At 42.2% G+C, this 22,213-nt stretch overlaps 5 protein-coding genes across 5 annotated transcripts in view; 2 read left to right on the plus strand and 3 right to left on the minus strand.

Annotated features, from left to right (window-relative positions):
* Positions 1–22,213, minus strand: part of LOC106087500 (ras-related protein Rab-3) — a 122,553-nt gene that overhangs the window by 95,341 nt on the left and 4,999 nt on the right. The window lies entirely within an intron of this gene.
* On the plus strand, positions 5,105–5,549 carry LOC106087503 (U6 snRNA-associated Sm-like protein LSm8). Its single transcript, XM_013252557.1, has one exon. The coding sequence runs from the start codon at positions 5,177–5,179 to the stop codon at positions 5,465–5,467; it is 291 nt and encodes a 96-aa protein (XP_013108011.1). The 5' UTR covers positions 5,105–5,176; the 3' UTR covers positions 5,468–5,549.
* On the minus strand, positions 6,107–7,697 carry LOC106087498 (DNA polymerase delta subunit 2). Its single transcript, XM_013252553.2, has one exon. It carries the CDS (start codon positions 7,421–7,423, stop codon positions 6,146–6,148), a length of 1,278 nt encoding a protein of 425 aa, XP_013108007.2. The 5' UTR covers positions 7,424–7,697; the 3' UTR covers positions 6,107–6,145.
* LOC106087502 (uncharacterized) lies at positions 9,462–16,850 on the plus strand. Its single transcript, XM_013252556.2, has 4 exons — positions 9,462–9,654; positions 9,724–9,917; positions 10,213–10,366; positions 16,206–16,850. The coding sequence occupies exons 1-4, from the start codon at positions 9,576–9,578 to the stop codon at positions 16,388–16,390; spliced, it is 612 nt and encodes a 203-aa protein (XP_013108010.2). The 5' UTR covers positions 9,462–9,575; the 3' UTR covers positions 16,391–16,850.
* Positions 16,760–20,616, minus strand: LOC106087499 (uncharacterized). Its single transcript, XM_013252554.2, has 4 exons — positions 20,396–20,616; positions 20,126–20,337; positions 19,912–20,065; positions 16,760–17,190 (listed from the first exon to the last, which is right to left on the minus strand). The coding sequence occupies exons 1-4, from the start codon at positions 20,550–20,552 to the stop codon at positions 16,934–16,936; spliced, it is 780 nt and encodes a 259-aa protein (XP_013108008.2). The 5' UTR covers positions 20,553–20,616; the 3' UTR covers positions 16,760–16,933.

Raw genomic sequence — 22,213 nt, forward strand, 5'->3', positions numbered from 1 at the left:
GTATGGACAATGTCTAGTGAGGAAACACTAGAACAACTCGTTGATACACTTTTCCCGGGAAATTCTCCAACGGACAATGTGGCGCCAGAAGAGGTTGTCACTGGTATGCCTTCGTCGAAGGCTATTAGGGAAATTGTGTCTGAGCCTGAGAAATCCTTTGGGCGATAAGAAGTTTCGACTCCTTTAAGTCGCCAGGCCCTGATGATGTATCACCGGTTGAATAACAAGCTGTGTCTGATAGTCTGGTTCCTTGACTTAGGGATATATACTCTGCTTGTATCACAATGTCATATACACCTGTGGGAAGCAGGAAAGGCGAAAGATTTTCACGAAGGCGAAAGATTTTCGTCCTATTAGCCTGTCATCCTTTATACTGAAGACTCTTGAGAGGTTGATAGAAAGATATCTTGGGCCAAAGATCCCTGGAGATCGCCTGTCGCGGCAGCAGCATGCATATAATAAAGGCAAATCCACTGAAACAGACCTTCACGACCTAGTCGGCTACATAGAGGGTTCTCTCGCAGTCCAGGAATGTGCAATGGTAGCATTTCTTGACATTGAAGGTGCTTTCAATAATTCAATAATTAGTTACTAAAATAATTAGTTACTAAATTAATAATTTAGTTACTAAAAGATGGATTACGCCAGGCTTGGGATCTGTGGATCTAAAAAGATGGGTCAGCAGAGGAACACCCTATGGAGGTGTACCCTAAGGAGGTGTCTACTCTACTTTGGAATATAGCCATTGACAATATATTATTGTTTCAGGAAGAAAAAGGCGTAAAAGTGGTCGCGTATGCTGAGGACGTGGCAATTGCTGTTAGGGGAAAGTTTCCCAGCACTCTAAGAGATATACTTCAGGAAGCTCTACGTGCAACAGCAAAGTGATACAAGTTGCCTACTGTGGGAACTGTCTCCATGAGAGGAGAGAATGTTCCATTTACAGAAAACGTAAAATACCTGGATGTTTTGCTGGACAGGAAATTGAACTTCAAATCCAACATTTTGGAAAGGACAAGAAAGGCCACTCTTACCCTATACACCTGCAAGAGAGCCATTGGCAAAAGTTGGGGGGTTTTGACCGCGTGCCATGCATTGGGTATATACTGCAGTTGTCAGACCTATAATGCTATATGGTGTTGTGGTCTGGTGGACGGCGCTTCAAAAATCCACCTACTGCTCAAAACATAACCGGATCCAAAGGATGGCTTGTTTGTGCATCACAGCCGCACTGAGAACGACACCATCTGAAGCACTGAATTTAATGCTACATCTTAAAACTCTGGACATTGAGGCTACCCAAATTGCAGCGACCACTGCCATGAGGTTAAGGGAGCTTTCACATTGGTCATGTGGCGGCTACAGACACTGTGTTATCCTTGGTACAATATCCAATGTTCCAGGCAGCGTGGATTACACCCTACCTGAGCCGCTTTTTGATTAAAATTAATGTAATGTAGAGATCCTTGCAATTAAGGAAGTGGTGGTGGAATGGCTAGGATATAATGTCATTACGACAATTGGCATAAATATTTTCTCAGACAGCCAGACAGCCTTTAAATTCCTAGAGAACGTATTTCTGAGCACAAAAACCGCCCTCGATTGTCGCAGGGCCTCTCAACGAGATGGCTAAACAGTTCAAAATTCACCTGTTCTGGGTGCCGGGCCACAGAGATATCTCAAGGAATTCTGAAGCGGATGAGGAGAAACTACCCTACACATTCCAGGGATACTGGAATCTGTTGGTATGCCTCTAGCGGCATGTAAGCCAAGTTTTCAGGACCAGGCCCGAAGGACAACGAATGATAGATGGGCACAAAGTGGGAGCATTCCAAAACTATGTGGCCTAATCTAGACTTGAAGAGGTCTACTACTTTGCTGTCATTGACTAGAACACACGTCTTAGTCATTGTGTCCGTCACTGTCTAAGGAGGACACGCTGACTGATTGAAGTTTGCAAGCAACGACTTTTGCAGAAGCTATGAAGACATTGAAGAAGGCGAGACTATAGAACACCTTCTGTGTGTGTGTCCCGCACTAGAAGTTAGGAGTTCCTTTTATGGTTTAAGGTTTAGATTCTCATTTCTTTGAAAACCTGTCTGATTTAGCGGATGTGAACATTCGCAAGTTATTGGGATTTTAAACGCGATCTGGATGGTTCAATGGTAGGAACTAGAAGGCATCTTTCTTGTAAATGTGACTGATCCGAAGAGATGCGAACTGTCAATTTATTCAGAATACCGAGAGTAACAAGACTGGGAGGAGAGCTATTCGTCGTATCTGTGGTCTCCGAGCCGATGGAAAGCCATCATAATTAACCGTGGACGAAATTACGAATGTCATCCGACGGGCGGATGGACAGCCATCATAATTAACCGCGGACGAAATTACGAATATCATCCGTGGTGCTAAATCATCCAAGTCGTTGGGCCACAACGGAATCTCTACACTGATGCTCGAGAATCTGAATCAACCTGGAGTCGAGTACCTTCATATAGTCCTCAACCTGTCTTTGAATACTCTTATAGTATGTCTGGAAGATGAGCAGAGTGATCCCCCTACTGAAGCCTGGAAAGGACCTGAGTAACGGGGAGTTGTACAGACCGATCTCCCTTCTCTTACCAGTAGCCAAGACGCTTGAGGACAACTCCTCCAGAGCCTTGTTAGGGAATTTCCATTCTCCGAGCATCAGCATGGATTTCGAAGACTGCCTAGCACAAAAACTGCTTTGGATGCCATCACCGCACACATTTACCGTGGCTTTAATCAGCCTAGGCTAGGACGGTCCTCGTGGCACTGGATCTATCGAAGGCATTCATCTCGCTCAGCAATGCCTAACTATTTGACGATATCGCCAACGCGTCCCACCACCCAGGCCTGAAACGCTGGGCCGCGAATTGTCTGTGCGGACACCATTCATTTGTGGAATTTAGGGATAAGAAGTCCAAACACCATAAAGTGAAACAGGTAGTTCTTCAAGGCGGGATGATATCTCTCTCTAACCTCTCCCTGTTTTCTATTCTATCCCCTCCATACGGCATGAGATCGTATCATATGCGGACGATTGTAGGATCATGGCATAAAGTCCACACCCATTGATGACATCTGCGTTAAGTTAAACGTCTGCCTCTACGAACTTGCTTTTTATTTCGCTGCAGGAGATCTGAAGATATCTGCCCCCAAATCTTCAGTGATGGATATGGAGCTGAAAGTGATCGTCGATGGAGTGAAAATTCCGACCATCAAATTCTCCTCATATGCCCCAGAAATTTGCGATAAAGTCAAAAGTAGAAACAAAGTCCTCAAGTAACTTGCCGGCAGCACTTGGGGTGCTGACAAAGAAACCTGGTTGACCACGTACAAAGCTATTGGCTGATCTGTGATAATTAATGAGCGCCAGTGTGGTCTTATCGGATTTGTTACACGCAGTGGAATAATATTCAGATCTGTCACAATGCCGCCCTTTGAACTGCGACGGGCTGTCTCCTCAGTTTTCATGGGGACCGCCTCCATCAGGAGATGGTCCCCCCCCCCCCCCCAAATCATCATTTAGTGGATAGGTATCTACCGCCCAGAAGCCTTAAGGTAGAATTGCATGATCTAGAGCGTAAGGTTCAGCGGCACAAGTAAAAACCATTAGATCAAGCCGCTTATGTAACGGGTCTAGACGACTTTCATGCACACACGGTAGCAGATGCGGTTAATAGCTACCGGGTGAAATTGACCAGCAAACCAGAGTAGTTCTGGCTCAATTACTAACTGGCAGATGCAGCCGCCTCAACACCTACCGAATGTAAGTTCTGATCTTGACCAGGGGCCAAACGACACAAATCCCCTGTTTGACTACCCAGCCAGACCCACTCGACTCAGACCCAGATCCCTTCGGACGCACTCCATCTTAGTCGCAGAGTTCCTGGATCTGGACACTCAATATAATGGAGGCGGCCGAAGCGCAGAGCATGTCCACCTACGATGCTGAACGCTTGGATTCGAATCCTGGCGTGAACATCTGAAAAAAGTTTCAGCGGTGGTTATCGACCCCTAATGCTGGCGACATTTGGAAGGTACTATGCCAGGTTGAAACTTCTCCCCAAAGAAGTGTCGCACTGCACACGCCTTTCGGACTCGTCTATAAAAAGAATATCCCTTATCATTGGGCTTAAAATTTGAATCGAACAGCACTCAGTCATATGTGAGAAGTTTGCCCCTGTTCGTTAGTGGAATGTTCATGGGTAAATTTTAATTTTTTATATTCAACAGAATCAAGCAGATGAAAGATAGAACATAGCACACTGCTACAACAACAAAAATAGAATAGTGAAATCCGTACTTGGGTACCAAAAACCTGTTCCAAGAAACCTGTGGTAGTGCTATTGAGTATACAAAGCAGTAGTGCAGTCATAAGCATCTTGCCAAGCGAAAGGGCGATGTTCAAGAGTAATAATGAAGTCCGGAAATTCTACAAAAGAATTAAACATCAAATCGATGGGTTTAGAACAGGGACATTTCTTTGCCGAGGCAAAGAAGGAAATACGACAAAAAAATACATTACGGTATAAAATCTTTACCATTTATTAAAAATTAGATCAGCGTACCAGTAACCTGCCTGAAAACTAAAAGGGAGAAGGAGACGACTGGTCTGGACTGGATTTAATGGTGGTCCGATGAAATGGTTATCTTGGGATCTTGATCTCAGCCACTTTACTACTTCCTAAAATGCAACGATCTCGGCTTGATACGTACTATAGTGATTGGATAACCTTCGCGATATATTAAGCCTTAGTTCTTTATATAATAACCCAAAGCCCATATGTTCATCTAGTTTAGAATAATCCGTATAAAACTCTACGTACCTTCCTCCCAGAGATACTGTAGGTCCAATCGGTTTTATCAGGCCTAGTGGTACAGTAAATTATTAATCAGGCCCGTTGTTTCAACTGCATGGGATTTCTTTTACTTTAGCGTTCTACAAACATGCTTACCCAATGTTTACTGGGTTAAATCACTTTGCAGAGTTGCCACTCGAAAAGTTTTTTCTACCCACACATAATCGATATATGTAATGGCATTTGTTATCGTTATTTTTTATCGAATTTATGCCATCCGCAGCTCCCTATTTGTATTGTTTACATTTTCCCATTGCAAAATAAACGTTTTATTTGGACCAAGCTAAATAATGGCTTCTGCTTTGGAACAATACATAAATCACACAGTCTCAATAATCACAGCAGATGGCAGAAACTTCATTGGTACATTGAAGGGTTTCGATCAGACTATAAATGTCATTTTGGACGAATCCCATGAACGTGTTTTCTCTACATCGGCCGGCATCGAGCAAATAGTTTTGGGTCTACACATCATTAGAGGCGATAATATAGCAGTAATTGGACAAATAGACGAAACCATCGATTCCCGCCTAGACTTTGCCAACATACGAGGTGAACCTTTGGGCCCGGTGGTACATTGATACAAATATGATTTTGTAGAGTTAATTATAATTTTTTTGTTTAAACAAATACTAAAATCTGAAAGAAAAACCAAACAATGTACATATGTGGTGTTATTTTTAGTTGCAGTAGGTATTTTATTGCAGTTACAGTTGTACTTTGTGTGGCCATTAAAAGGCGTGCTGACTGACATTGCAATGTTTGGTTTGAAACATTTTGTGCCAATGCCCCGCACTGTCAAGGTGGAGCCACAAGGTTGTGGGTTAACTTTTTCTCTTTGGCTTTGCTTCAGACATTAAAGATTCATACTGAAGTGTTTGATTCGAGGAAATTCTGGATGAATATCTCTTTTGGTTTAAAACTCTTCCTTTAAACATTAAAATTTAACCCCTCAGATCACCTTAAGTGCCTTATCGGTGCCGCCCGGCCTCTCACTAAGACTGCGCTGATTGTCCGCGACTGCCGTTGCAGCTACTCCGTATGGAGCATTCCACTATCCGCAACCTGTGGACAGTAATGAACACCACACTGATCGGACCTCAATATTCCAGCCTGTGTGATGCTCACTGCTATCCGTGCCGGGTTCGTAATAACTGGATGGTGGTACAAAATGATACCACTTTAACCTCTCTCCATTAAAAATATGCATTGTATAGATATAAAATTTTTGAGTTTTAATTACGCAAAATATTCAAGGCTTAATCATCTTTACAATCAAAAGAAATCTCATAACATTCCAAACTCTCCAAATTAAGCACTGCTATACTCTGAGTTTTGGCAAAGTTGGGCACACATACTAAACGTGTTCTCTGATTTTGAGTGCCTTCATGCAGCAGTGTTGCAAATTCATCACAATTACCAGCAAAGTAGACATGTGGACATTCTTTAATTATAAAGGGATCGGAATTTAGGTATGGATAACATGCCAATGTGTCAGGTGCTGTCGGTGCCAAATGACCCCATTGCAATGTGCTACGTAATGCATCCAAGGGCTTTTCCAAGGCGGTATTTCTTTGTAAATCTCTGACATTTTGACCAGAGGTACCCAAAATAAGAACATCATCCACCGAGCAGCTGTAAGGATTTGTGACACTTTGAAAACGCTCATGTTTTGCTGCCCTGGGAAACATGCAACTGTGGAATGGTTGTTGCGGCAGCATATAGTTGGCCGGATCATAGGGACCCGGCATAACATCAATGGCCAGTGTACTGGACCAAGCGGCAAACCATTCATCCAACGATTGCATGGCATCCACCACATCTTTGAACTCATGTGTACGTGTTTGCAGAGAGGGTAGACGCTTTTCCTCACAACTCTTGACCGAATTACCAGCAATTATGAGTCGCATTATATTACATTCGCCGGCTTTAAGAACATTACCCCTCAGCCAATGTTGAAAAAGATTTAAGGAGTCGACATAATTAAAAGACTGCACCTGGTCCAGACCAGATACCAATACCAATAAACGCTCCATGCCCTTCTTTGGCAAAGGCTTCTGAATTCCTCCCTCATAGAAAATCAGCTCTTGGACATCGAAACGACCATCTTCCTCTATAAGGCCCATAGCAGCGCAAACTATGCCGGTGGCCAATTCTTCGCAACGAACATTACCATGCAAACGAACACGCTGTAGTTCATCCTCCAATATAACCTTGTCCTCAGGGTCGGAGTAGTGTTGCCTGGCCGGTTGAGGTGCCAGCTGATTCTCTTCGGATATTTCTTTGAGAATACTTGGCTTATGGGCCTGATGTTTGTAAATTGTGCCAATAATTATACATTCCTCTTCATTTTCTTCTCGCAGATCACATAGTTTTTTGATGGGCACCTTAGTGCCCCAAAGTTGCTCAGCACGCTTAGTCATATACGCAGACATTTCGCTCAAACGTTGTGAATATAAATGAAAGAATTGGCGTTGATAATCAAAGGATTTCACCAGAAATTTCTGAGAATGATTTTCGTATTTGTGCGAAGCCATATTCGTTGATATTTGTGCTTAAGTTTAGTCTGGACTTGTGAAATGTTGTTTTTTGTTTACTTTTTGTACCGCCAAGTTCTCAATAACAAAGACATCGATAACTGGACCGATAGCAAGACCAATTATTTAAGTGATAACTGCAAAATCGAAGTTACATGCTGGAATTGTGCTAAATAACCCTACAAACGACTTTTGTAGTGCAAGTAGAATGTAGTTACTCAAAACTGCAATTTATCAAGATATTTATTTTATTCAATATAACTTGTCCCTGTATATCGTTGAGGAAAAACAATCGAAATGCTTTTTTTACTATTTGACCGCCAAGTTCTCAATAGCAATGACATCGATAACTAGACCGATAGCAAGACCGATTATTTAAGCGATAACTGCAAAATCGCAGTTACATGCTGGAATTGTGCTAAATTACCCTACAACCGACTTTTGTAATAGAGGCACAACGTAGTTACTCAAAACTGCAATGTATCAAGATATGTGTTTAATCCAATATAACTTGCCACTGTATATTGTTGAGAAAAACAATCAAAATGTAAAATTGACAATGCGTATAAATAGTAGAAGGGCAACAACACACAACCGTATTATGCGCGCGGGCTCACGGAGACACCGAAATCTTGGAATAATGACGTTGATCGAAGGTTTATAATTACGGAATTTTTGGTGAAGGAATCCTTGAGGAGGTTCAAACCATTTAAGCCACCCGGACCTGATGGTATTTTCCGGCGTTACTACAGAAAGAGGCAGACTATCTGGGGCCTCGTCTGGCCGAGATTTTCACAGCGGGCCTAGGACTTGAATATACTCCGAAAGCTTGGCAGCAGCTTAGTGTTTAAACCCAAGCCCGGCAATGCAAGTTATGCGACACCAGAGGCCCACAGACCCATAAGCCTTACGTCCTTTCCACTCAAAACCATGGAACGTATTGTGGACACCATTACAAAGAATAGGACATCCAGCAAAGTCCTCAAATACAAACAACATGCCTATGTCAAGGGAAAGTCGGTGGAGACTGCCCTGCACGAGGTTGCGCATAAAATAGAAGAATCCTTCGATGCCAAAACGTACACATCGGCGGTATGCATTGACATCGAGGAGGCTTTTAACAATGTACGGACCGACACTCTGATCCAATCCTTGGACCAGTACCGGGAGGACCCGGTCCTTAGAGACTGGATAAATCATATGCTAAGGAACAGGTGGATAAATTGTGTGTCTCATGGCATAAATATAAGAAAGAAAGTGGCACAGGGCATGCCACAGGGGGCATTTTATCGCCACTCCTATGGGTGACCACCATAAATAACCTAATATGGATACTGACTGAGGAGGGATTTGAACCCGCCTGCTACGCACACGTTGTTATAATACTACTAAGGGGTAAGGATCCGAACGAGCTATGCAGAAGGGCCGAAAGGGCCTTGCATACGGCATATGACTGGGCTAGACCCAGAGGTCTCAATGTTAACCCATAGAAGACTGAAATATGCCTGTTCACGAGGTAGACAAAGGTGAGGCAATTTAAGAAACACGTCACAGGGCATGGGGCGGATTAATATCTGCACCCTCTTTTCAACCTAACCTACACAACAAATGCACACACGCATCTGACGGAATAAGTTGAGAGTATTTGAACGCGTTTCAGGGCTCAAAACATATGATTTGAATATGTTTAGTATTTAAAAATTGTTTTGCAGTCCGCAAATTAGAGAAAATGTTTTAAGACTTTAATATTAAATCACACTATTAACAATTTCCATTAAAATTAACTTTGGAACTGATATAAATAAGCTGATTTTTAGAAATTCATGTGAAGCCAAAGGTGCGTGTTATGTGACTCAACCCAAAAAACGCTTGAGGGCGCATCTGATTGCTTAAGCACGCACAAGTGCTTCGTGTGGTATGTAACTCCAGCTTAAGAATGCCCATCTCTGGTATAAATACTGCTTAATATATCGATAACAGCTACAGCCTAGAGATGATAGTTTCACCGATAATACTCCATTACCAAATAACTTATTTATCTACCTCTGCATCATATGTTCTATTTTAACATACCAACCAGTTTTCTCGTAATGAGTGTTTAAGGAAAACAAAACTAGTGGTGCAACTTTTTTAATAACAAACTCTACTCAACATGTCTACGGTAAATGAACGTATTGACAAGCTAAAGGAAGAGGCATCAGATCTACGAAAAGAAGTTCGTGAACTGAAAGGTAAGCGACATAAATGGCTAGGTGTTCTTTGCCACCAACTCAATAATGTAATTAAAAAATTCCTTGCAGATACATTGCAACAACAAAATGAATTAATTATAAGTCTACTAAAACGACAAAATGAGTTGCTGCTCGTTGAGGCATCATCTAGCACATCAACCGGACGAAATGTTTCGGAATTAATACGTCGTTTCCCCATAGCGTCGCTGGAGGAATTGGAAAAATACGATGCTGAGATCAATGAAGAGAATATGCAACATAATGTAAGTTTAAAAAGATTTGGTTTGATATGGTAACATAAATAGTGAGGGTTTAAAGTCAAAATCTTAGGCCATTCCGGCAGACTAGTGCTTCAACGTGGCAATATGCCCAGGCATTTAATTGTTGCGTCTGATTTCCTATATTCTTAGAATACGTTTCTAATGTCGTATAGTTATTCTTGGGTAAATTTATAACAGACTACAGAATGTTGGCTCGCATAATATTAGAAATGGCATGTACCCATCGTAAAACTTCTAATTATAAATTAATTTTTTTTTGTTTGTTTATTTTTCCCAGATTCGTATCATGCAAAATCTTTTAGCTCCCCATGGTCTACCAAAAAACATAGTTAACGTTCTAACGGACAAAGTCATTATGGAAACAAACGTTGATGGTCACCATAATAAGAAAAGACTGCTGAATTATGGAAAATTTATAGATGTAATGTTCCGTAAGTATCAAAAATATTCCAGTTTTTGGACATATCATTAATTTAAGAATATCAATGATTGTCTCCACTGCAAATGGGTTGTTCAAACCTGCCTGATGCGTTACTTGATCTTAGAAGCTCTTATTTTCAAACGTTGCTACTATCGCCCTATATCAGTGATGTGGAAACACCCACACTCTATTGCACATTATCGAATACGTTCACAGGGTAAAACAGTCCATATTGTAAAAATGTTGATCTGAGACCCTATAAAGTTGTTGTTGTTGAAGCAATTTGTTGTGTTCTATCTTTCGTCTGCTTGATTCTGTTGAGCGTCACGATACAGGAACTCTGCGACTAAGATGGGGTGGGTCCAGAGGGATCTGGTTCTGAGTCGAGTGGGTCTGGCTGGGCAATTATACAGGTTACATGTATCGTGTGGTCCCTGGTCACAATCTGGACATACATCTTGCACGTCGGCATCAATCCTTGCTCTGTAGGAGTTGAGGCGGCTGCATCTGCCCGAACGTAATTGAGCCAGAACTACTCTGGTTTGCCGGGGGAGGTCAATTTCTTCAGATGCAATGAGAGGCGGTCGTTCTCCTGCTACCGTGTCTGCATGAATGCTGTCCCGCTTGATCTAGAGGTTCCCTCTTCTAGCGCTGAACCTCAGGCTCAAGATCATGTAGATCTACCTTAAGTGAATACCTATCCACAAGATGGTGATTTAGATGGTCTCTGCGATAACAGCCCAGAAGGTATTGCTTAATCAGGAGCCGGTGGAATGGAGGATAGGTAGAGGTTAAATAGTACCGGAGATATCACCCCACCTTGGGGAACTTCCTGTTTCACTCTTCGGTTCTTTGACTTCTTATCCCTAAATTCCGCAAATGACTGGCGACCGCACAGATAATTCGCGACCCAGCGTTTCAGGCTTTGCTATAGGGACGTGTTGGCGATGTCCTCAAATAGTTTGGCATGGCTGACCGTGTCGAATGCCTTCGATAGGTCCAGTGCCACGAGGACCGTCCTATCACAAGGCCTAGGCTGATTGAAGCCACGGCAAATGTGTGCGATTATGGCAGCCGGTTGTACGCACCGGATTGACCCGATGAAATCTTCATCGGCAAGGGCTGCCGTCTCAGTGTACGTGTTTAACAATGGGCGGGGGTCTAAGGCCATGATCGTACAATCATCCGCATATGATACGATCTTTATGTCGTTAAGAGGCGGTGGAATCGAGAATAAGTAAAGGTTAAACAGTGCCGGAGATATCACACCACCTTGGAGAACTCCCTGCTTCACTCTACGGTGCTTCGACTTCTTATCCCTAAATTCCACAAATGACTGGCGACCACACAGATAATTCGCGAACCCGCGCTTCAGGCCTGACTGGAGGGACGTATTGGGGATGTATAGTTTGACATGGCTGACCATGTCGAGTGCCACGAGGACCGTCCTATCACATGGCCAGGGTCGTTTAAAGCCACAGCAAATGTGTGCGGTGATAGCATGCAAAGCAGTTGTTGTGCAATGCAGCCTTCGAAATATATGCTGATGCTCGGCGAATGGAAATTCTCCAACGTGGCTTGGGAGGAGTAGTCCCTCAAGCGTCTTGGCTACTGGTGATAGAAGGGAGATCGGTCTCTACGACACCCCCTTACTCGGATTCTCTCCAGGCTTCAGTAGCAGGATCACTCGGCCCATCTTCCAGACATCGGGTACTATAAGAGTGTTCAAAGACAGGTTGAGGACAGTCGTAAGGTACTCGCCTCCAGGTTGATCCAGATCCAGTGTAGAGATTCCTTCGGGGCCCAACGTCTTAGATGACTTGGCGCCACGGATGACATTCGTAACTTCGTCCACGGTAAATTGTGAAGACTGCTCTTCGGCTCGGAGACCCTGTCACTCTCGGTATGCATAAAAAGTTGACGATTGAACAATCTGGCGCACCTCATCGGATCAGTCACGGTTACGTCGCCAAAAGTGACTGAATTTCTGTCGTCCCGTCTACCGGGTTTCGAGAGTGACTTAACAGTAGACCACAAATTACCTTAGCCGGTACCTAAGTTACATTGCTCCAAGTGCTTCAGCTACAAATTCCGCTAATGTTCGTTGACTACCCTGTTAATTTCCAGATTCAGGTGTTCTTAACCTAGCAAATAGAGATAGCGTTCGAACGAATGAAGATATCCGCTTGATATTTTGCACCTATACTTCTTATTTATGTTGGCCGTTGAGGACTGCCAATGGGACATAACAGTTCCGATTTAAATATAGCTCGCATATGAATCGATCCCGATTTTAAATTTTTGAGTTCCTAGAGGCCTCAATTTTCGTCCGATTTGACTGAAATTTCGCACCGATACTTCTTATTGATATTTGTCGTTGGAGACTGCAAATGGGGCATATCAGTTCTAATTTAGATATAGCCCAAAAATGAACCGATCCCCGATTTTAAATTCTTAAGTTCCTAGAGGCCTCAATTTTCGTCCGATTTGGCTGAAATTTGGCACAAGTACTTCTGTTCCGAGTCGGTATATAAACTAATACAGCACCCATATAAATCAATCTCCAGATTAGATTTTTTGATTCCTAAGAAGCCTTAGTTTTTAGCCCCCATATATACCAATCCCCGGAGTTGACTTCTTGAGGTCTTAGAAGCCTTAGTTGTTTGCCCTATTTAGCTGACATTTTATTCGTAGTTCTTGTAGCAGTGTGCTCTTGTCGATGAAGGACTCCATCGGTTCAACCCGATATTTACAACCGGCTACCATGGGATTAAAATGATTTTGTACTAGCTGGACAGGGCCCGTTCCGCTGCGCCTTCTTTAACTCTCTAATATATTTTTAGGGTGGAGAAACTTCGCCCTAAATGGGGATACTGTAGCTTATGTTCGCTTTTGACGCAGAAAGCCTGCGTTCGAATCTTGGCGGAACTTCGGACAAAATTTAAAGCGGTGGTTAGCCCTTCTTAACACTGGCGACATTTGCACGCCGTTCGGGTATTTCGGGACTGGTCACTTGGCCATTAAAGTAAATATAAGATTCGTGCTCTACTTTCAGAAACATTTCATATGAGTCCCATAATCGCATGATCGGTAATTAAGTTGTGTTTGACGGTGGGGTGGACGCAAGGGTCTTTGTCCCGAAAATGAATAGAAATTTCCCGAAAATCAATATATTTCCACCCCAAATAGCTTTTATATAACATGGAGATATTTTGGGGTGGGGCGGCTCCCCAAACACATGGTTCTATATTGTCGTGATTGGTCTATAAATCCATTTGGTGGGTTTTGGGCGCTGTTAGAGTGCAAACAAATTGAACCAATCGTATTACCAATCTCCGAGATCTGATATTTTTGAAATTAGCGTAATGAGAAGTGCTTTTTAGGGGAGACATTTCGACTCAAATATGGATATCAAATTCGTGTCCACTCCCAAATTCCCTTACTTTGAGCCTCCTATTGTCATGGTCGGTAGGTATGAACCGTTTAGAGGGTGTTTTGGAGCAGAGGCGGCCACCGGCACTTTGCCCTAAAAATAGATATCAAATTCGTTCTTTACTCCCAAATACCGTTGATTTGAGCTCCATATTGCAATGGTCGGAAATAAAGTTCAGTTTAAGTGGTGATTTAGGGCGCAACCCCAAAATTGGATATCAAATAAATTGCCATAATCGGTCTATTAACCAATTCAATGTATTTTTAGGAGTAAAAGCGCCACCTTAACTTGAACGCAAATTTTAATGTCATATTTTTAATCTACTTCCAAACATCTTTCATTTGAATCCTATAAAGCCATGGTCGGTTGATATGCCCATTTGGGGGTATTTGGGGGTGGGGCCACTTCCCATCACTTGGACCTAATTTTTTATGCCATATATGTAATCTTCTGCCGGATACTTTTCATTTGAGTCCCATATTGATAGGAACGTCGAATATATCTGTTTAGAGGAGTTTTGGGATTGGGGCGGCCCGCTGGGTACTTGGACCCAAAATTTAATACGATATTCATTTTCTAGTCTCCTATACCTTTCTTTCACACCCATATTGTGCCTATCAGTCTACTTTTGGTTTTGAGTGGCATTTTCGGTGTAAGGGGGAGGGTCAGCCACCATCCGATATCTAAAATTTATATAACCAAAGTTTCCTTTTTTGATTCTACGGAACAAACAAACAAACCGAATCTCATATAGTCATGATAGGTCATATGCCCATTTGAGGCGTTTTGGCCGGGTTGGGGTGACCCCCTACACTTCGATCTGATTTTGTATGCCAGATTCTTAATCTTCACCCGAATACCTTTCATTTAAGACCCATATTGGACAACTAATTTGTCTGCTTTTAGACATTTTGGGGTTATGGCGACTTGTTGGGTACTTGTCACCCAATTTTTAATACCATATTCGTATTGTACTCTTCAATACCTTTCAATTGATATCCATATTGTCTTTATCGGTCCACTTGTGATATTGGGTGGTATTTTTTGGGGAGACGGGGAGGGTCCGCCCCTTCCGATATCAACAAATGGTAATGCCTATTCCTACTTCCTAGCCATATTCGTAATCTACTATCGAATACCTTTCATTTAAGTCCCATATTGCCATGCTCGTCCAATGAACAGATTTTACGGGGGTTTTGGAGTTTAGGGGCGGCCCTCAGTTATTCGGACCCAATTTTTAATATGAAATTCGTATTCTACTCCTAAATATCTTTCATTTGTCCTGATCTGTGAAATTTTTTTTGGGATGGTCTTAGAGGCCACCTTAGCGCAAAGGTTATCATGTCCGCCTATGACGCTGAACGCCTGGGTTCGAATCCTGGCGAGACCCTCAGAAAAAATTTTCAGCGGTGGTTTTCTTCTCCTAATGCTGGCTACATTTGTGAGGTACTATGCCATGTAAAACTTCTCTCCAAAGAGGTGTCGCACTGTGGCACGCCGTTCGGACTCGGCAATAAAAAGGAGGCCCCTTATCATTGAGCTTAAACTTGAATCGGACTGCACTCATTGATATGTGAGAAGTTTGCCCCTGTTCCTTAGTGGAATGTTCATGGGCAAAATTTGCAAATTTGCATTTTTACTTTTAGGGTAGGGGAGAGGGTCCGCCCCCTTCCGATTTCAAAAAATTATATAGCCTATGAACAACCTACACAACGGAACATACAAACAAACCGACAAACAAACACAAATTCATTTTTATATACACATAAAATTTGTACATGTTCTCAATTACCCACAACAAATCCTTCCCCGATAGAGGTAGGAGTGACCCCTAAAAACCGATACCCCGATATGACTTCTTGAGACCATAGAAACCTCAATCAATAGCCAATTTGATTGTTACATAAGAACTCAACTAAAACTGAGTTAATACAAATACATATTCAGCAGAATCCATGGTGGGGTGTACCCCCGATTCTCCCGGCCAAATTTATCAAGCTTTTACTTGTTCAATATCACAGTAGAGATTATGCATGGGTCTAGCGTCCTTAACAATTTGCATAGTAACTTTGCCCACATGATATTCTAGTGGTTGAGATTTGGTTCACTCTCTTGATTCTTCGTACTTTGACGCTGCAACCACCTTGGGCATCTCTTCGGTTAATGGTGGGGAAAAAGTTTGGTGAGGTTCTAACATACTTCTCAACGGTGTTCGCGAATGATTTGGTATTGACCACAGCTTACCAATGCTGATTCCTAAGTGCTTCAAATGTTCTAGCCATACACTTAGCTCAGGTTCTTTAACAATCCCACTGATGTGGAGATGGAGGAGTCTCCAATATTATGATCATTGGAATTGTCTCTGTGAATCTCATAATTTTGTTCCCTTTTTCTAATATTTATGCTTTCATTTCAGATGCCTGCAACAAGGATGGCTATTCCAAAAAGGAGTTTCTCAATGCACTAAGAAAAGCATTGAAAAATTCAAAAAATCGCTGCCACAAGAACAATTGTGTAGCTCGACAAAAGTTACGTGAATGCAATACGGTGGCGGAAGTGCCAATGGATATAATAAAAACGGAAGAAATATTTTTTGATTAAAATAAAAAAGTTTTTTAAATATTGGGTTGCCCAAAAAGTAATTGCGGATTTTTTTAAAAGAAAGTAAATGCATTTTTAATAAAACTTAGAATGAACTTTAATCAAATATACTTTTTTTACACTTTTTTTCTAAAGCAAGCTAAAAGTAACAGCTGATAACTGACAGAAGAAAGAATGCAATTACAGAGTCAAAAGCTGTGAAATTTGTCAACGCCGACTATATGAAAAATCCGCAATTACTTTTTGGGCAACCCAATAGTCATAAATTATACCAAAAAAGTACAAAAAAAAAAAAAGAATACGAAATTAAATGACATGGGTATAGTTCATATGCTGCCTAGAGGAAAAACACGAATGATAAAAAAATAATTAAATATACAATAACTTGTATTGATCTTAGAATATAAGGGCTGTGTACATAAATTTCCATATCTTAAATTAAAAATCTAACAAATAACAATGATGCCGTGATCATGTTAATTGGTAAAAAAACATATATCGTAGGCAGTGTCTTCCTACCTTGAAGACTTTCAAAAGACCAAATTAGTCACCACATATTGTTTGCGAGTCCTCTATTTTGATTGTGGATTCTGTTTGATTGGAATCATCTTCGTCTACTTCGTATTCGTCGCAATGATTTGAGTCATATTCATCATCTGAATCCATCAACTGGTTACGTCTGGGTTTCATTGTGTTTCGCTCACTTCTCTTTTTGAACACCCGGTTTTTAACTATTTTTAAACCACGTCGCAAATCATTGTGGAAAGATTTCAAACCATAACCCTCGACATAGACAGCCTCTGGAAAAGAGATAAACGTTTTATGTGTTATTTAATTTTAAACATATCATGCCTAAGCAAACGATTTGCCTCTACAGTAGGTAATGATCTGAATGCGAAGCTAAAGCTGACCTAACTGCTTCTCACAAACTTTTGGCGAAGTAACCGTGACTGATCCAAAGAGATGCGCCAGGTTGTTCAACCGTCAATTTATTGTGCATTCAAGGAGGAGAGCAATTCGCCGTATCCGTGGACTCCGAACCGATGGACAGCCATCACAATTTACCGTAAGCGAAGTTACGAATGTCATCTGTGGCGCTAAATCATCCAAGGCGTTGGGCCCCGACCGAATCTCTATATTGATGTTGAAGGATCTGCATTTACCTGTAATTGAGTACCTTACTACTGTTCTCAAACTGTGTTTGAACACTCTTATAGTACCCGATGACTGGAAGATGGACAGAGTTATCCCGCTACTGAAGCCTAGAAAGAATCCGAGTAAGGGGGAGTCGTACAGACCGATCTCCCTTCTCTCACCAATAGCAAAGACGCTTGAGGCATTACTCCTCCCGAGCGTCGTAGAAGAATTTCCATTCACCGAGCATCGACATGGATTTCGAAGACTGCATAGCACAACAACAGCTTTGCATGCCATCACCGCACACATTTGCCGAGTATTCGAACATCCCAGGCCATGTGATAGGAAGGTCCTCGTGGCACTGCACCTATCGAAGGCATTCGATACGGTCAGCCATGCTAAACTATTTGAGGATATCGCCAACACGTCCCTCCAGCCAGGCATGAAACGGTGGGTCGTGAATTATCTGTGTGGTCGCTAGTCATTTGTGGAATTTAGGGATAAGAAGTCAAAGCACCGTAGAGTGAAACAGGGAGTTCCCCAAGGTGGGATGATATCTACGACACTGTTTAACCTCTACTTATACTCCATTCCACCGGCTTCTGACGAAGAGACATCTAAATCATCATCTTGTGGATAGGTATTCACCGCCTGGAAGCCTTTAGGTAGATCTACATGATCTAGAGTAGATATACATGATCAGCGCTACAAGGGGGAACCTCTAGATTAAGCGGGTGTAGACATCATTCATGCAGGCAACGTTGCAGATGCGGTGAATAGCTACCGGGTGAATGTAGTCCTTGCAGAACGACAACCTCCCATAGCACCTGAAGAAATGAACCTCCCCCGACAAATCAGAGTAGTTCTGGCTCAATTACGATCCGGCAGATGCAGTCGGGGTGGGGTGATATCTACAGCACTGTTTAACCTCTACCCATCCTCCATTCCACCCCCTCCAGACGACATAGAGATCGTATCGTATGAGGACGATTGTACGATCATGGCATCAAACCCCATCCATTGTTGACATCTGCGATAGGTTGAACGTCTACCTCAACGAACTTGCCTCATATTTCGGTGCAAGAAATCGGCTAGCAAATCTTCAGATATGATTCCGACCATCAAGTGTCCCAAAATACTTGGCGTCACATTTGACAGCTCTTACACTTTCTCTCCACATGCCACAGCAATTTGCGTCAAAGTCAAAAGTAGAAACAAGGTCCTCAAGTGACTTGCTGGCGGAACTTGGGGTGCAGACAAAGAAACTTTGTTGACCATGTACAAAGCAATTGGCCGATCTGTGGTAAGTCATGCAGCGCCAGTGTGGTCTCGTCAGCTTTGTGACACGCAGTGGAATAATATTCAGACGGGCTGTCTTCACAGTTCGCATGTGGACCACCTCCATCAGGATACAAAGATCCTAGTGCGAAGACATAACTACATGCTGTCTAAGCAATACCTTTTGGACTGTCATCGCAGAGACTATCCAAATCATCATCTTGTGGATATATATCCGCCGCCCAGAAGCCTTAAGGTAGACCTACATGATCTAGAGCGTGAGGTTCAGCACTACAAGGGAGAATCTCAGGCAGGTCTGGACAACATTCATGCAGACACGGTAAATGGCTACCGGGTGAATGTAGTCCTTAGAGAACGACCGCCCCCCATTGTTCTTGAAGAAATTGATCTCCCCCGGCAAACCAGAGTGGTTCTGACCCAATTACGTTGCAGCAGATGCAGCCGCCTCAATTCCTACAGAGCAAGGATTGATGCCGACGTGCAATATGTATGTCATCGGCAACATTATTTACCACTTGGAAAGGAATTACTCAAGTCGATGGATAAACCATCCCGACGGTGCGGTACTCAAAAATCTTGGAAGTAACCCTCGACTAGTGCCATTCAATGTCGGCCCACGCTGCTGCGGTCTGCAGAAGGGCAAAGAACAAGAACAAAAATTGTCAATTTATCCATGAACATTCCATTAAGGAACAGGGGCAAACTTCTCACATATCAATGAGTTTTAAGCGCGATGATAAGGAGCCTTCTGTTTATAGCCGAGTCCGAAAGGCGTGCTGCCGTGCGTCACCATTTTGGGGAGTTTTTACATGGCTGCCATACCATTTTTTCAAATGTCATAGTTCCACAAAATTATCGCCAGTATTAGAAGAGGATAACCACCGCTGAGATTTTTTTCTGAATTCAGGACTCGAAACCAGGCGTTCAGTGCCATAGGCGGACATGCCAACCTCTGCGCTACGGTGGCTTTCAAGGAAGAAAAACAGAGTCTTCAAATCTTTGGCATGGGCTACCGAGCCCCAAAAACGGGGGGGTGCAAAAAATTTTTTTTTATTAGAAAAGGCATAGTTTTTGCAAATACTTACGAAACAGTGCATCCACGAATTTTGTATATTTCAATAACCTTTGTTTGCCATGCATTCCGTCTAAGTTACAGGCCATAATGACTTCTGTAGATAATACACTACCAATATTTCTTACAACTCCTTTGTGAAATAACAGCCTTTCAAGGATAAGCACCTGCAAAATAATAATCAAAAACAAATGAGCTTTTGTCAAACCACAACCAAATAGGCTCACTATCTCCGTGGTATTGTTGTCATTCATAGACTGCTCAAACTCTTCCAGATCTGCCATAGTTGCTATGGGAAACTTTTTAGAATAGTCTTGGATTTTCTTTTGAACTTCCGTTGGACAATTTGCATCGACATCACCCAACGCTGTTTTTCTTCGCATTCTTGGCAGCTGATGAATTAATGCCAGTATTTTGGCATTTTGTTTCATTAGGCAATCTAGCGAATAAAGACATTTTTAACAAAAAATGTGTGCAATTTTTCAAGTTTAACTTACATTTTAATTCATTGATTTCACTTTTTAATCCAGCCATCTCTTTTTCGAGCTCATCTAGATTGGCATTAACGCCATCTTTACCCCTTAACTCTTCTAGTTCTTGTTTCAGGGATGTAGTCAACTTTATAAGTTCCTCGACCTTTGTGGCCAAATCCATCTTTCTTTAGGTGTATATTTTTATTAACATTTGAACATTTGTTAGATTTACAAAAATTTGTTTGTTTACATTTGTTATTTGGTGATGATACTTTTTCTATCGAAACACCATCACAGCTGAGCAACACTAGAGTGGCTCGGCCTTTATAAGTAATCGAATCAAACGCAAACAAATCCATATTCGCATTTTTACGAATGCATAAAAACCGAGTTATAGTAATGTAAAACAAATTAACCAAAAATTCGATGAATGTAATTTCTGTTTTATTTTAGTCCTTTCCATTGCGTGTCAGATGTTCTGGGAAGGTTATCATTGCAAAGTTGTACTGGTGAGTTAACGATATCATGCGATAATAGATAGTAAGAACCAATTTATCGTCATTGCACTATGTAGTACTAAAATAAAACACAGAAAATGCTGCTGCTTGTTTTATGCATGATATCGATAACTTATCAGACAACTTTGCCCTCATATTTTATACCGAACATCTGACTTTCACTGGAAAGGAGTAAAATAAAATGACATGGCAACCCTGAACATCGTTTAGGTAACGGGCAATTAATTTTTCATTGTACAATTTTCAAATTATTAACATTCACGTGGGTTAAGTGTACCAGCAGCCGGTAGTTTGGTATCTATTGTCCTTCAAATTTTCCATTAAATAGAATTTAAGTTGTTGTTATTCCAAATTACGTTATTGTTTTACACGTCAAAAAAGGTCAAAGGTAAAGGAAATGGCTGCGAATAAGAAGCAGCCAGGCGTATTAGAAGGAACCAGCCGAATCGGAAGGAGATAAGTGAATCAGAAGGTCAGAAGAGATGAATATAGAGCCAGGTGAATCGAAAGGAGCCACACGATGAGAAAAGAGCCAATCGAGCCGGAATGAGCCAGCTGAATCGGAAGGAGCATGGCGAATAGAGAATAGCCAGGAGAATCAGATGGATCCAGGGAAATCGAGAGGAGCCAGGTGGGTCAGAGAAGAGCTCCTTGCGGTAAGTCAGGGGAATCGGAGAAGAAATTTCATCGATAAGAGTTATTTCCATTTGACCTTATTAAGCCCCTACAGTGATATAGAATGACGAGAGAACTATGTGCCCGAAGCGTTGTTGTCGTTGTAGCCACATTTTCAGGCGATCCTCGTCAAGCTCCAGTAGGTGAGGAAGCTCGTTCCGGTCCAAAGGACCGATCGCCCTGGGAACAGGCTGGCCATTGATTATTTAAAGGCGCGAATTCCTCGCCTCATATCGCGCATCATAGGCACACAGTATTTGTGCAAGAGTCGGTGCCGCCCGGCCTCTCACTGAGATTCTCCGCTCGACACCACAGAATGTCCGCGACTGCTGTTGCAGCTACTCCGTATGGAGCATTCCACTATCCGCAACCTGTGGACGCGCCCGGTAGCTCGCAGCTAAGCTTCTCGTGATAGCAATGAACACCACACAGATTGGACCTCAATTTTCCACCCTGTGTGGTGCTCACAACTATCCCGTGCACGAAACGTATACAACAGAGGCGGACACTAACACATTTGCAATTATTTCCAAGCCCATGGGATTACATGAGATTATTTTCTGTTTACCCATGCTGTTGTTATAGCAGTGTGTTGTTCTATCTTTCGTCTGCTTGGTTCTGTTGAATATCCAAAAGCAGGAATTCTGCG

This window comes from Stomoxys calcitrans, chromosome 5, assembly GCF_963082655.1.
Source record: "Stomoxys calcitrans chromosome 5, idStoCalc2.1, whole genome shotgun sequence".
NCBI classification, from domain to species: Eukaryota; Metazoa; Arthropoda; class Insecta; order Diptera; family Muscidae; genus Stomoxys; species Stomoxys calcitrans.

Excerpts from the sequence above, each read along its gene's own strand:
- LOC106087499 (XM_013252554.2), bottom strand. The coding sequence starts at position 20,552 with ATGGATTTGGCCACAAAGGTCGAGGAACTTATAAAGTTGACTACATCC. Across the intron at positions 20,338-20,395 it reads TGAAATCAATGAATTAAAAT|ATTGCCTAATGAAACAAAAT; the intron begins GTAAGTTAAACT and ends TTTATTCGCTAG. Across the intron at positions 17,191-19,911 it reads ATTCGTGGATGCACTGTTTC|AGGCTGTCTATGTCGAGGGT; the intron begins GTAAGTATTTGC and ends TCTCTTTTCCAG.
- LOC106087498 (XM_013252553.2), bottom strand. The coding sequence starts at position 7,423 with ATGGCTTCGCACAAATACGAAAATCATTCTCAGAAATTTCTGGTGAAA.
- LOC106087503 (XM_013252557.1), top strand. The coding sequence starts at position 5,177 with ATGGCTTCTGCTTTGGAACAATACATAAATCACACAGTCTCAATAATC.
- LOC106087502 (XM_013252556.2), top strand. The coding sequence starts at position 9,576 with ATGTCTACGGTAAATGAACGTATTGACAAGCTAAAGGAAGAGGCATCA. Across the intron at positions 9,655-9,723 it reads AGAAGTTCGTGAACTGAAAG|ATACATTGCAACAACAAAAT; the intron begins GTAAGCGACATA and ends AATTCCTTGCAG. Across the intron at positions 9,918-10,212 it reads AAGAGAATATGCAACATAAT|ATTCGTATCATGCAAAATCT; the intron begins GTAAGTTTAAAA and ends TATTTTTCCCAG.